The 12,679-nt window shown below is 44.7% G+C and overlaps 1 protein-coding gene across 1 annotated transcript in view; it reads right to left on the bottom strand.

Annotated features, from left to right (window-relative positions):
• The window catches only part of ADGRG4 (adhesion G protein-coupled receptor G4), a 179,258-nt gene that overhangs the window by 72,394 nt on the left and 94,185 nt on the right, over window positions 1–12,679 (bottom strand). The window contains exons 12-13 of the mRNA XM_068247901.1: window positions 5,717–6,085; window positions 1,845–1,930 (exon numbers count right to left, since the gene is read on the bottom strand). Of these exons, the coding sequence (XP_068104002.1) occupies window positions 1,845–1,930; window positions 5,717–6,085 (455 nt within the window). The remainder of the gene's footprint in view (window positions 1–1,844; window positions 1,931–5,716; window positions 6,086–12,679) is intronic.

The raw sequence follows: 12,679 nt of genomic DNA, 5'->3' as shown, positions 1-12,679 counted from the left end.
TCTTACATGAAATATTGACCTCGAGCCATGTGCAGATTACACATGCTGCCGATTGCACTTTTATAAGAACTGGACTAAATGGTCCAAGTCCAAGCAAGAAGCTTGGAGCTCATACATACATGCTTACAAATGCAATATCTTTTGTGGCAAAGCTGTCAGGCTGACCACATGTAATGAATCTGTCCTGTCATATTTATGAATGGTAGTAAAGTGTCAAGGCAAGTTGTAATTCAAACTTTCAGTTGCATCTCATACAGGGCTGGGTTAAGCAGGAGCAAAGGTAACCTGGGGGCCCTATACCCAAAGGCAAGGTGAATCACAATGCCCCCCCCCCCCCCCTTTAAATCTCTGTCAGCCAGCCCAGTAGTCCATTCCCCCCACAGTAAAATGTCAAATTCCCAGTAGTCTCTCTTTGTAGGTAGTGTGGTATCCCCAGTAAAGGTATAGTAGTGCCCCCAGTGTAGGTATAGTAGTGCCCCCAGTATAGGTATAGTGGTGCCCCCATTATAGGTATAGTAGTGGCCCCAGTATAGGTATAGTAGTGCCCCCAGTATAGGTATAGTAGTGGCCCCAGTATAGGTATAGGCGTGCTCCTAGTAAAGGTATAGAAGTGCCCCCAATATAGGTATACTGTAGATGTTCCCACAATATAGGTATACTGTAGATGTGCCCCCAGTATAATTATAGATATGCCCCCAGTATAGTTATAGATGTGCCTTCAGTATAGGTCTACTGTAGATGTGCCCCCAGTATAGGTATACATTTGCCCTGAGTATACGTGTATAAACAGTTATACATGTGCCTCAGTATAGCTATAAATATGCTCCAGTATAGCTATACATGTGCCCCCAGTGTAGGTATAGATCTGACCCCAGAGTAGATATAGATGTGCCCCCAGTGTAGGTATAGATCTGCCCCCAGTATAGACATAGATCTGCCCCAGTATAGATGTGCCCCCAGTATCGGTATAGATCTGCCCCCAGTATAGATGTGCCCCCAGTATAGGTATAGATCTGCCCCAATATAGGCATAGATCTGCCCCCAGTATAGGTATAGATCTGCCCCCAGTATAGGTAAAGGGGGACGCCTGTGGGGCCATACAGACCCTAGCACCCCAGGCAATTGGACCCTTTGACTTTATTGTATTAAATAAAGAAAAATCATCCAATAAGAAATTACTTATTTAGCTTTCTATCCTAACGTTTTAAGTGTTCACTGTCAGATTTAGGAAAAAAAAAGTTCTATGAAAAAAAAGAAAATATTTCTGCTGTTTTCCATCTCCACGGTTTCTCTGTGATGCCAAAAGTGACATCACTTCTGCCTTTTTCATTTTTTTTTAACTCAACTCAGTGTTCATTTCTCCACCCTACTACCATAGCTTACTGTTCCTCCCACAGCAAACATCAACTAGACAACAGGCTTGCATCACTATGTAAACTAAAAAGAGGAGGGATTCAATTATATTCTGGTCATAGTGTCCTTTTCTTATCCAAAATAGGATGCTTTCTGTTATTTGCATGCTGAGATAAGCTTGTTACTTTAGCAATAAGTAAACTTCCCATAAACCCGATGGCACTGCTGCACAGTTTATGCAGCAGGCAACCAGACCAGTTAAAAACAAAACAAAAAATAAATAAATAAATTGGGAGGCATATAGGCGCCTATTTTAGGCGGGAAAAAAGATTTACATATGTTTTTGGGGCACTTAATTTTTTGGGGGGGATGTTACAACTCCTTAAATGTACATGGTAACCTATCCTTATTGGTCATTTGAACATTTGAACATCAGCCCCCATAGTAAGAGGTCTTTTATGTTGACGTGAAAACATTGTTCCAGACCTCACCTTATTTTGTATGACAGATGTCAAGTTTCCAGTCACTGTATCTTTATCAATTATTTTGATGCTTGTGGTGACAGCATAGAAGCGGACTATAATACATGTCAGAGGAAAAAAAGAAAACATTTAGGGAATATTTTATACAACATCAGTGCTTGTGATAATTTTGATAAATACAGTTTCCTGTCTAAAGAGTAATGTATGAATGTGAGTTAGGCATAACTCTATGTAGCTATACAGATGTAATCTTTAGGGAAGGCAGTAAGGACAGTCTGACTCTTAAATGATAAAAATTACCATGGTATCAGCATCCAGTGCGCAAGGGGCCTTAGATAGAGCTGTTGAGCTTGTGACCCATTTCCATAGTGGATAGTACCTCTTTGGAGGAGTTTGACGGTCACCCTTCTAGCACAGTTGCTCCTAAGTACCAGCACAAGACGACTCTACTGGGGCCCAGAGGATTGTGTGTGCTCGTTAATGAGAGTCTGAATCCTCCAAAAATACCTGGTTTTACTTCACAGTCCTCTTCAGCATTAATGCCCTAGCTGAACGCTCAATTAATACCCCCGAAATCCGCATGGCAAATTTCAGGGCTCCTTCCTAGAAGAGTCAGAGCTTTGCACAGTAGCTCTGCCTCTACTTGCTTCAATCTGCGTGGATCTCCGCCTCCTCCTGCCCCTCTCAGTCTTCTTTCACTCAGAGGGGCGGGGAGAGGTGGCGATCAGCGCAGACTGATGCGAATGTCATGGAAAGTCATGGAATTTTGCCCCGGGATTTTGGGGGTATTAACTGAGTGTTCAGCCGAGGGGATGCACTTTCATTTATGGCATTAATGCTAAAGAGGACTGTAAAGTAAAAAGGATTTTTTGGGAGGCTCCAGGCTTTCTTTAAAGGAGTTCTGTGGGGGTTCTGCTATGGATAAAAACTGATACTTACCTCGGGCTTCTATCAGCCCCCTGTAGCAGAAATGTCCCACGCCGTCCTCCTCCGATCCGCCATTTGCCGCCGCCGGTCCCGGTCTGGCACAGGGTCCAACTGCGGCTGCACAGCAGTGCTCGCTCCCGTCTACGTCATCAAAAGCTTACTGCGCAGGCGCAGTACAAGAAAACTTTGTGCTGCGCATGCGCAGTAAGCTTCTGATGACGCGAACGGCAGCGCGCATTATTCGTCTATGGCACAGACGATTAATGCCCGGTGCCAGCGGCAGGGAACGGCGCATCGGAGGAGGACGGCGTGGGACATTTCTGCTACAGGGGGCTGATAGAAGCCCCAGGTAAGTGGTAGTTTTTCTCTTTAGCAAACCCCCACAGAACCCCTTTAAGAAATTAGTGACAGTAATAAAATGTAGTCAAAGATTTTAACCATTCCTCATACAACAAATGTTGACTCATCTAGACAGGCATAAACCCCAAAAAGAGGTTCTAGATGTGTACCATACCATTCAGAACTATTTTTTTCTGGAATTATACAGTAAAGGACCACTATCGCAAAAGTGTAAAACTGTAACTTTTCAAATACATGTAAACACATACAAATAAAAAGTAAATTTCTTCCAGAGTAAAATGAGCCATAAATGATTTTTCTACTACGTTGCTGGCACTTACAGTAGGTAGTAGAAATCTGACAGAACCGACAGGTTTTGGACCAGCTCATCTCCTTATGGGGGATTCTCAGTATTGCCTTTATTATTTATAAAGACACCTCCGGAAAAGGATTTATACAAATATTCTAGCCAGCACCCCTGCTCACTGCACACTGTTTTGGCAGTTGGATGGAGAAACTGCTTTTATTAACTACCATAAGTGCTTTTGAAAATAAAGAAAACCCTAACAACCCTCTGTGAGAAGATGAGCTGGTCCAAAACCAGTCAGTTCTGTCAGATTTCTACTACCTACTGTAAGTCACAGCAACATACAAGTAAAGTAATTTATAGCACATTTTACTCTGGGAGAACTGTACTTCTTAGTTATTTGTATCTGTTTACATGCATTTTAAATTTTACAATTTTCGCAATAGTGGGCCTTTAAGATCTAAAAGGCAGTAGTTATTAATTAACAACTGTACAAGGCCAATAAGATAGGAACTATTAAATATCATGGCTAGTTTTATCTGTTTGATTACCTAGCAGCCAACAGTGATTGTGAGGCAAAAAAGAGCAACCACCAGTATACAATAGACACAGGTAATAATGAAAAAATTAGGACAGATTGCTGTAAAAACAAAGGGACTAGAAACCAAGTGCCACAGTGCTGGGTCACATCTACACTTCTCCCGTCACAGCCGGGTGTTTCGACACATGGCTCTGTACACCTCCTAGGTCAGGGGTCTCAAACTCAATGTACCTGGGGGCCGCAGGAGGCAAAGTCAGGATGAGGCTGGGCCGCATAAGGAATTTCACATTCGCGGCGCATCGCCGCCTCTGCCCGCCCCTCTCACTCTTCCTTCACAGAGAGGGGCGGGGAGAGGCAGCGATCCGTGCGGCGATTGACGTCAGGAGGGGCAGAGCTGAAGCTGAAAGCTCTGCCCCTTCCAGGAAATGCCGGTGGGTTGCCCCCCGGGCGATTTGGGGGCTCTGCAGCCCTCGTTTAGCGGTGGGGATGCGGCGGATTACTTGGGAGCACTGAAGCGAACTATAAGGAAGCTTTTGCCGGCAAGGGCCACAAAATATTGTATCGAGGGCCGCAAATGGCCCGCGGGCCGCGAGTTTGAGACCCCTGTCCTAGGTGTTCTGTCATGCTATTTCCTGAGAGCAGAACGTTGCTAGTAACATTGCTATGGGGATTCACACTGGGCTGTGTAGAGAAAAGAGGGAATGTGACCCAGCACTGGAAGCAGGTAATGCATAAGGTAATAACTTTTTGGGAGCTCCCTGAAAATAGGCTTCTTATCTATGTATGTTACTAGATGATGAATAGTTCCATGATAGGCTTTGGCCATGATTTACTCTCTCCTAAGTTCTCTCCTAGTTGATATTTTTATACCTAATCAATGAAATGCCCTTTAAGACACCAGCAAGCGATAAAATGCTCAGAGTAAATTTGACAGTATCTTTTCACCTACTTTTTGGCACTTATTCAATTGCAGAGAGCTGGAAAGTTACTTTAAACAGAACATGAAAAATGATGAAAAATGAACTCCCAGGAGAAAACTTAGGAAAGAAAGTAAATTGAATAAGGGTCTTTCAGTTCTTCAGAAGAAAAGCACTTTACAAATCTTAAAGAGAATCTGTACTATCCGATTTGTACAATAAAAAAACATACCAATCGAGTCACTGCGATCTCCTGGATCCCTCTTTGCCGTTTACCCCGCTCCCCGCCGCGATCCTGGCTTTTAATCGCCAGTTTTAGGCAGTGTTTACAAACGAAAACCATGGCCGGTAACCAGGAAGTGATGTTTGTGTGTGTGTGTGTATATATATATATATATATATATATATATATATATCATGTTACAGTATACTACAAGTTTTTATTACATAGTTAATTATCTGCACTCCAGTCAGGGATTCTCACAGTTTCTCAGCATGGGCGGCTCCCTCTACCCTCAGACAAGCTGAAATTGAGAGCAGAGACCATGTCTGTGACTAATAAACAAAGCACACACACAGAGCCTGCAGGAGGCGTGGAGGGGGCATGCATAACTTCGCCTTATCACAGCAGAGTCAGTGCATTCCTCTCTGGGTCGACAAAGCTTGACAAAGAAAAGAAGATTACATAAATTACAGAGACAGTGCAACTAGAAAAGGCTGCAGTAATCCAGACCACATTAGAACAGGTATACGAACTTATAGGATAGAAGAAATAAGGCAGAAATTTTTGTTACAGAGTCTCTTTAACTCATTCACTGACAATGCTTCAGCCTTCTTCATAGCATCATACCTATGGATACTGGACCTGGGGTGCTGGTGGTTTCTACAATAGCAGTACTTGTGAATTTTGATTGTGATGATAAGGATCGTGTTGTCTTAGAAAGAGCAGTTGACTGAGTAGTTACTATCATGGTTGTCATATTATTGACAGTTGATGAGGAGGTGGAGACACCCAGAGAAGTTTTAGTAATCGCAGGTGGAGAGGATGGTTTGGCAGGAGTTGTAGTAGTGGCATAGGCTGTTCCATTTAAAACAGATGGAGTACTAGAAGGTAAAGTCCATGGAGAGGTTAGATTTCGTTCAGGTGGCACAGTGTTATTAGATATTATACCATTAGTTATGTGACCCTCAGGATTTCTTGTAGTTTGATCTTGATTACCTGAAAAAAGTCACAATAAATAGAATGAGCTTAGGTACACTTTATATGATAGGTCTTCATAAACATCTCATGAAATTAAAGTGAACCTCCAGACTAAAAATCTACTCAGCAGCACTGAAAAGGCTTGGTGTTTCTTTAACAGCTGATTTCACAGCATCAGAACTTTGTTTTTCTTACCCAAGCCTCATTTTTAGCTGCAAAGAAGAAATCTGTCCAGGCATTTTTCCAGTGATACTGTGCAAAGCATGATGGGATTTTGGTGCAATTTTTTTTTTAATTTTTAATTTGAGATTTGAAGCCTAGCGCACACAGATGGGAGGGGTTCCCCCCATGAAATCACAAACATTTGCCTATCTATTTTAATTAACATAACTAATGTAACTTAATGACAGTATGTTTGTTTAGGCTGAAGTTCCCCTTTAATGTCCTTCTTCTACAGTGCATTTCAGGAAAGGAATGGACAGATTATAGTATAGTGCTATGCATGTCATTAATCACATAGATCAATAAAGGAATACATAGTAATTTTTCACACCATGTAAATGATGAATGTAATTAATTAAAGGGGAACTTCAGCCTAAACAAACATACTGTCATTAAGTTACATTAGTTATGTTAATTAGAATAGATGGGTAATATAATTTTTTACCCACCCTGTTTTAAAAGAACAGGCAAATGTTTGTGATTCATGATGGCTGCCATCTTTGTCATGGGGGCAGCCATCTTTTTGGTTGAAAGGAGGTGACAAGGAGCAGGAGACACAGTTCCAACTGTCCTGTGTCCTGATAACCTCTCCCAGCTGCACACGCTTGGCTTCAAATGTAAGATTCAAACTGTAAAAAAAAAAAAAATTGCACCAAAACAGCAGAATGAGAGCAACAACATCAGAAATCCCATCATGCTTTGCACAGCATCAGTGGAAAAAAGCCCGGGCAGTTTTCTTCTGTGTAGCTAAAAATGAGGCTTGGATAAGAGAAACAAAGTTCTGATGCTATGAAACTGTTAAAGAAACACCAGGCCTTTTCAGTGCTGCTGAGTAGATTTTTAGTCCGGAGGTTCACTTTAACTCTGAATATCAATGTGCTTCAAGCTTAAAGTTTATGTAACATCTGCAAATACGGCGACTGCGGACACGCAGCCGCCTTTGTTCCTGTTCACAGGCCTCATCCATTCCGTCGCCGTCTAGCACCCCGGGAACGGCATTGTCTCTTGCTCATAGGGTCACTGTGTCACGCGGGCGCGCGCAGAGACAGGACCTTTATGCTGGAAGAAGGCGCGTCAGCTGACCTGCCGGTCGGCTGATGTCAGGGATGACTCGCGCCGCTCAGATTGGCTGATTGCTGAGGGGCATGGCGCTGGGCTCTCCTCGGCTTCTTAAGCCTTCACTGGTCATTGGCAACTCGTCTGCTGTTGTGAATACACTCGTGTTAGCGCTCAGACCTAGTGAGGTTCCTGCTGATGATAGATGTATATGCAGTGTTTGCGATATACATCTATCTATAGTTAGTTATTAAATGTATTCTTGATTACCTGTGTATGATTCTGGCTATACTCTGACCTTGCTATTGCTTAACGATTCTGTACTTCTGCCTATCTGACTTAGTTGCTGAACCTCTGCTTGATAACTCACGATTCTTCTGCCTCACGTCCCTGTACTGCTTTCGCCTCTCAGTTGCCGAACCTTGCCTGTCTGACCTCTCTACTCACCAGTGGGCCCTAGCCACTGGTGAGGTGCTCTTTTGTCTAGATACCCACCAGCTCCTCTGATGAGGTTAAGTTTAGTTTTACAGCTCCTGTGATTGTCAGTACTTTACCAGCTCCTCTGGTAAAGTCTATTTATTCTACTGTTGCACCAAACACTACACTCCAGTGTACTCTCGTCTATACTGGTATTATTGGTGATACTGCAGATCACCACATAATCAGGTATAGAATCTGCATTATTGGTGATTCTGCAGATCACACAATAATCAGACGTCTGAGTTGCACACCCAATTGTTACAGTTAATTCATTATGTAATCATGTAGCACTGACAATGTCTGCAGCAATTTACAGAGTACATAGCCACTGTCACTCAGAAGAGCTCACTATTTCATCCAATTTGGGGAGGGGAAACCAATTAACTTATCATTATGGTTTTGAGAGGAAACCAACGTTTCCAGAAGAAAGCCATGCAAACATAAGGCATTCATACAAACTGCAAGCAGATTATATCCCTGGTCAGGCTCTGAACATGCATTCATTAGGCTAAGTTGCTACTTGAGCCGGACTCAAAAGGCCAGGAGAAGTGAACAAGTCACTAAGCAGTTTAGACTAGTCTACTGATGGTTTTTAGTCTGATGGTTTGGTCAGTTGCATCAAAGGGGAATTCACTATTACCATATATTTTAGACCCGTTTTTAGACCTGGTCTAAAACATTTGGTAATTAGGTTGGTAAAGCAGGGAAAATGATCAAAAGATGCAATTCACAAATGAGTAGCTATGACTGACATCCTTCTCCTTTAATGAGCTCTCCTCTGGATACAATTAAACTCCTGCATAATTAATTCAAAAGGTTCCATCCTCACAGAATTAATTTACCTGGTTACTCCTTGTTTGCATTTGTGAATTGTGTAATTACTGAATGTTAGACCAGGTCTAAAAACAGGTCTAAAACATTACACCAAACCATCAGTAGACTAAAAAGCATCTGTACACAAGCCAAAACTGCTTAGTGAATTGAGGCTGTATGTAGTGTCTGTTCCAGTGGTTTGTTTTGGTCCGATTGGAGCCCGGGGCAGATGTCTTTCCACCATGGGCTATATGGGAAAATGCATCTGTTCTCTAGGAAAAATTGCAGACCACACATGAGAACATTCCACTTACTGCAAACTGAAGGCTAAGGATGCTTTCTGTTGCTTTAGTGGTGAAGGAGGGAAAACAACATGGCAACACCTGCTAGATTCTTGGCAAAAGCGGCCCTGACCTTCCACCTTGGCTGAGAACCATCTAGCTTGTGTACAAAGTTTTACACTGCAAGGCAGGAATATTATTCACTGGATCCAGGTGCATGGCTATGATATGTTCCATAGGATGGAATGCCTATACAGTTTAACCCCTTGCCGACCGCTCCACGCCGATTGGCGTGAAGTGCTAGGGACGGGGATTGCAGAAGATCACGCGCATCGATGCGTGCACATACCCGCTGGAATAACAGAGCTAAACTCCACCATCAGTCTCCCAGCGACGATCGCTGCTCGGAGACTGTTAGATGGTGAAACCGGCATCTAATAAGACTGTACAGTGCTGCGATCTGAGGTGACCCGGCTGTCCCCTCCAGAGGCACAAAGGCGATCTGCTGTCATAGGCTGATGCCTATGACAGCCGATCGCTGCCATTGGCTAGTGGGGGGAAGAGAGGGGCAGTGTTTTAAAAAAAATAATTAAAAAACTAAATGAAATAATTGCAAGGAAAAAAAACAAAACAAAAAGAAAACAACAAATAAAAAAAATAAAAAATAAATAAATAAACAAGCTGGCAGGGATCAGACCCCATTAACAGAAATCTCTGTTGGTGGGGAGAAAAGGAAGGGGGGGGGGGGGGATCAGTTGTGTGCTGAGTTGTGCAGCCCTGCAGCGAGGCCTTAAAGCTGCAGTGGCTTATTTAGTAAAACATGGTCTGGTCACTAGGGGGGGTTTCTCACTTCGGTCCTTAAAAAAATGGGTGTGGCCATGGACCAGACTGTGGGTGTGGTCACGGGTGGAGACGAATTTACATAAACCTAGCAATGGTGGGACATTAGATTAGGACAGTGGTGGCAAACCTTTTGGAGGCCGAGTGCCCAAACTGCAACCCAAAAGTCACTTATCTATCACAAAGTGGCAACAGCAATTTAAACTAAATACTGTACAAACGTTTTAACTCATACATGAACATTATGGAAAATCCAAGTTGAAAATAAACTGTGAAGATAAACTATTTCATCCATCCTACTCCTGAAAAATGTATTGATTTTTTTGTAGAACCTCCCAGTTTTATTTTCTGTTTTAAAAAGCTAAAAAAGTAGGTTTAATGCTATTGTCTCATAGGATAATGATTCAGCTTTTCCCATAGTCTCGCAGTTAGCAATCATGTGACCCCCAACAAGACAAATTCAGCAATCGTGAGGCCTCCAACATGACAAATTCAGCAATCGTGAGGCCACCACCAAGACAAATTCAGCAATCATGAGGCCCCCAACAAATCATGAGGCCCCCAACAAGACAAATTCAGCAATCTTGAGACCCCCAACAAATCATGAGGCCCCCAACAAGACAAATTCAGTAATCATGAGGCCCTAACAAATCATGAGCCCCCCAACAAGACAAATTCAGCAGTCATGAGGCACATAAATAGACATTTCACATAAATAGGCAGAATGCCCCCTTAATATGGTAGACACCTCTCACCTGGCTTCTGAATTCTCCTCTACTGGCTGTTGTGCCTGGCAATACTGTTTTTGGCTGGATTGGGGATGATGTGTTGGCTGAAAGGCCTGGCAGTGATGCTGTGGCCTGGCTGGCGGTGATGCTGTGGCCAGGTTGGCTGGCGGTGATGCTGTGGCCGATGCTGTGGCTGGGTTGGCTGGTGGTGATGCTGTGACCTGGCTGGCGGTAATCCTGGGCTATGCTTGGCTGGTTGAAGTAAATGCTAGCCTGAATGGGGGTGATGCTGTGGCCTTTTTAAAAGTGATTCTGGGCTGGTTGGCTGGTTGTGATGCTGGGCTGGCTGGCCTGGATAGTTTAGGTAGTGACAGGTGCCCCCTAGTTAAGGTAGCTCCAGGAGTCCCCCAGTTTAGGTAGTGACAGGAGCCCCCCAGTTCAGGTAGTGACAGGAGCTCCTAAGCTCATTTAGACAGGAGCCCCCAGTGTTTGTAGTGACAGGTGCCCCCCAGTTCAGGTAGTGACAGGGACCCCCCAGTGTATGTAGTGTCAGGCCCCCCCAGTTTAGGTAGAGACAGGAGCCCCCCAGGTTAGGTAGTGAGTGACAGGGATCCCCAGGTTAGGTAGTGAGTGACAGGGACCCCCAGGTTAGGTAGTGAGTGACAGGCGCCCCCCAGGTTAGGTAGTGAGTGACAGGAGCCCCGCAGGTTAGGTAGTGAGTGACAGGAGCCCCCCAGGTTAGGTAGTGAGGGACAGGGACCCCCAGGTTAGGTAGTGAGTGACAGGGACCCCCAGGTTTATGTAGTGAGTGACAGGCACCCCCCAGGTTAGGTAGTGACAGGCGCCCCCCAGGTTAGGTAGTGAGGGACAGGGACCCCCAGGTTAGGTAGTGAGTGACAGGGACCCCCAGGTTAGGTAGTGAGTGACAGGCACCCTCCAGGTTAGGTAGTGAGTGACAGGGACCCCTAGGTTAGGTAGTAAGTGACAGGGACCCCCAGGTTAGGTAGTGAGTGACAGGGACCCCCAGGTTAGGTAGTGAGTGACAGCGACCCCCAGGTTAGGTAGTGAGTGAAAGGCACCCCCCAAGTTAGGTAGTGAGTGAAAGGGACCCCCAGGTTAGGTAGTGAGTGACAGATACCCCCCAGGTTAGGTAGTGACAGGGACCCCCAGTTAGGTAGTGAGTGACAGGCACCCCCCTCACCTTGACAGCCAGCAGCATCAGACCTCAGTATCAGCCGGCGACCAGTTAGAGCGGGCGCACGGACCCACCACGCTGTATCTGCGGAAGTGATGTCACTTCCGCATATCAGTGCGGTGTCCGCTAGGTCCTAGCACCCGCACTAGTGGTTGCCGGCTGATCGAAGGTTGGGCACCCCTGTAAATAGATTAGGGGCATGGACATGTTGTAGGCACGGGCCCCCCTAAAATAGGGCTAGCGACGCCACTGGACCTCAGTATCAGCCAGGGACCAGATAGAGCGGGCGCACGGACCTACCACGCTGTATATGCGGAAGTGATGTCACTTCCGCATATCAGTGCGGTGTCCGCTAGGTCCTAGCACCCGCACTAGTGGTTGCCGGCTGATCGAAGGTCTGAAGCTGGGCTGTCTTGCAGAGGGGTCGGCCGGGGGGGGGGGGGGGCAGCACGCAGGGTCCCCCTTGTAAATAGATTAGGGGCACCCTAAAGACATGTTGGGGGCACGGCCCCCTAAAATAGGGTTAGCAACGCCACTGCTTTTATGTAAATGTAATGCAAATAGTATACAGCTTGGAAGTGGGACTATCAAAATAGTCGGGAAGTACCTTTGATTGGCTCAATGCCAAGCTGCATGCAATCCAAAATGATCTCATTGACCATATCTACTATTATGCCTAGGCGGGAGGATGCACCTTAAAATGTTTGTATACGTGATTGATCTGAGGTAAGACTGTTCTTTTACTATTTGTACAATCATGTATACAAATGTTTTGAGGTAACTCCCCCCACCCAATATAGTTTTCCCTCCCATTTAAGGGGTACGCCCTGTGATATTGCATCTAGTGGTACTTTTTGCATTTTTTGGTTTCTGTTTGGAGTGTGAGTCACCAGACCTAGAAGTCATCGTATCTGTGTGGCGACAGAATATTTCACATGCCTGATATTGTAGTTGCCTATATCAACCTATACTTGTGAGTAGTAGTTGTTTCATACAT

Source organism: Hyperolius riggenbachi, chromosome 8, assembly GCF_040937935.1.
Source record: "Hyperolius riggenbachi isolate aHypRig1 chromosome 8, aHypRig1.pri, whole genome shotgun sequence".
Lineage (NCBI taxonomy): Eukaryota > Metazoa > Chordata > Amphibia > Anura > Hyperoliidae > Hyperolius > Hyperolius riggenbachi.
Note: the sequence above shows the minus strand (reverse complement) of the source record. Positions and strands in the feature narration are given on the sequence as shown.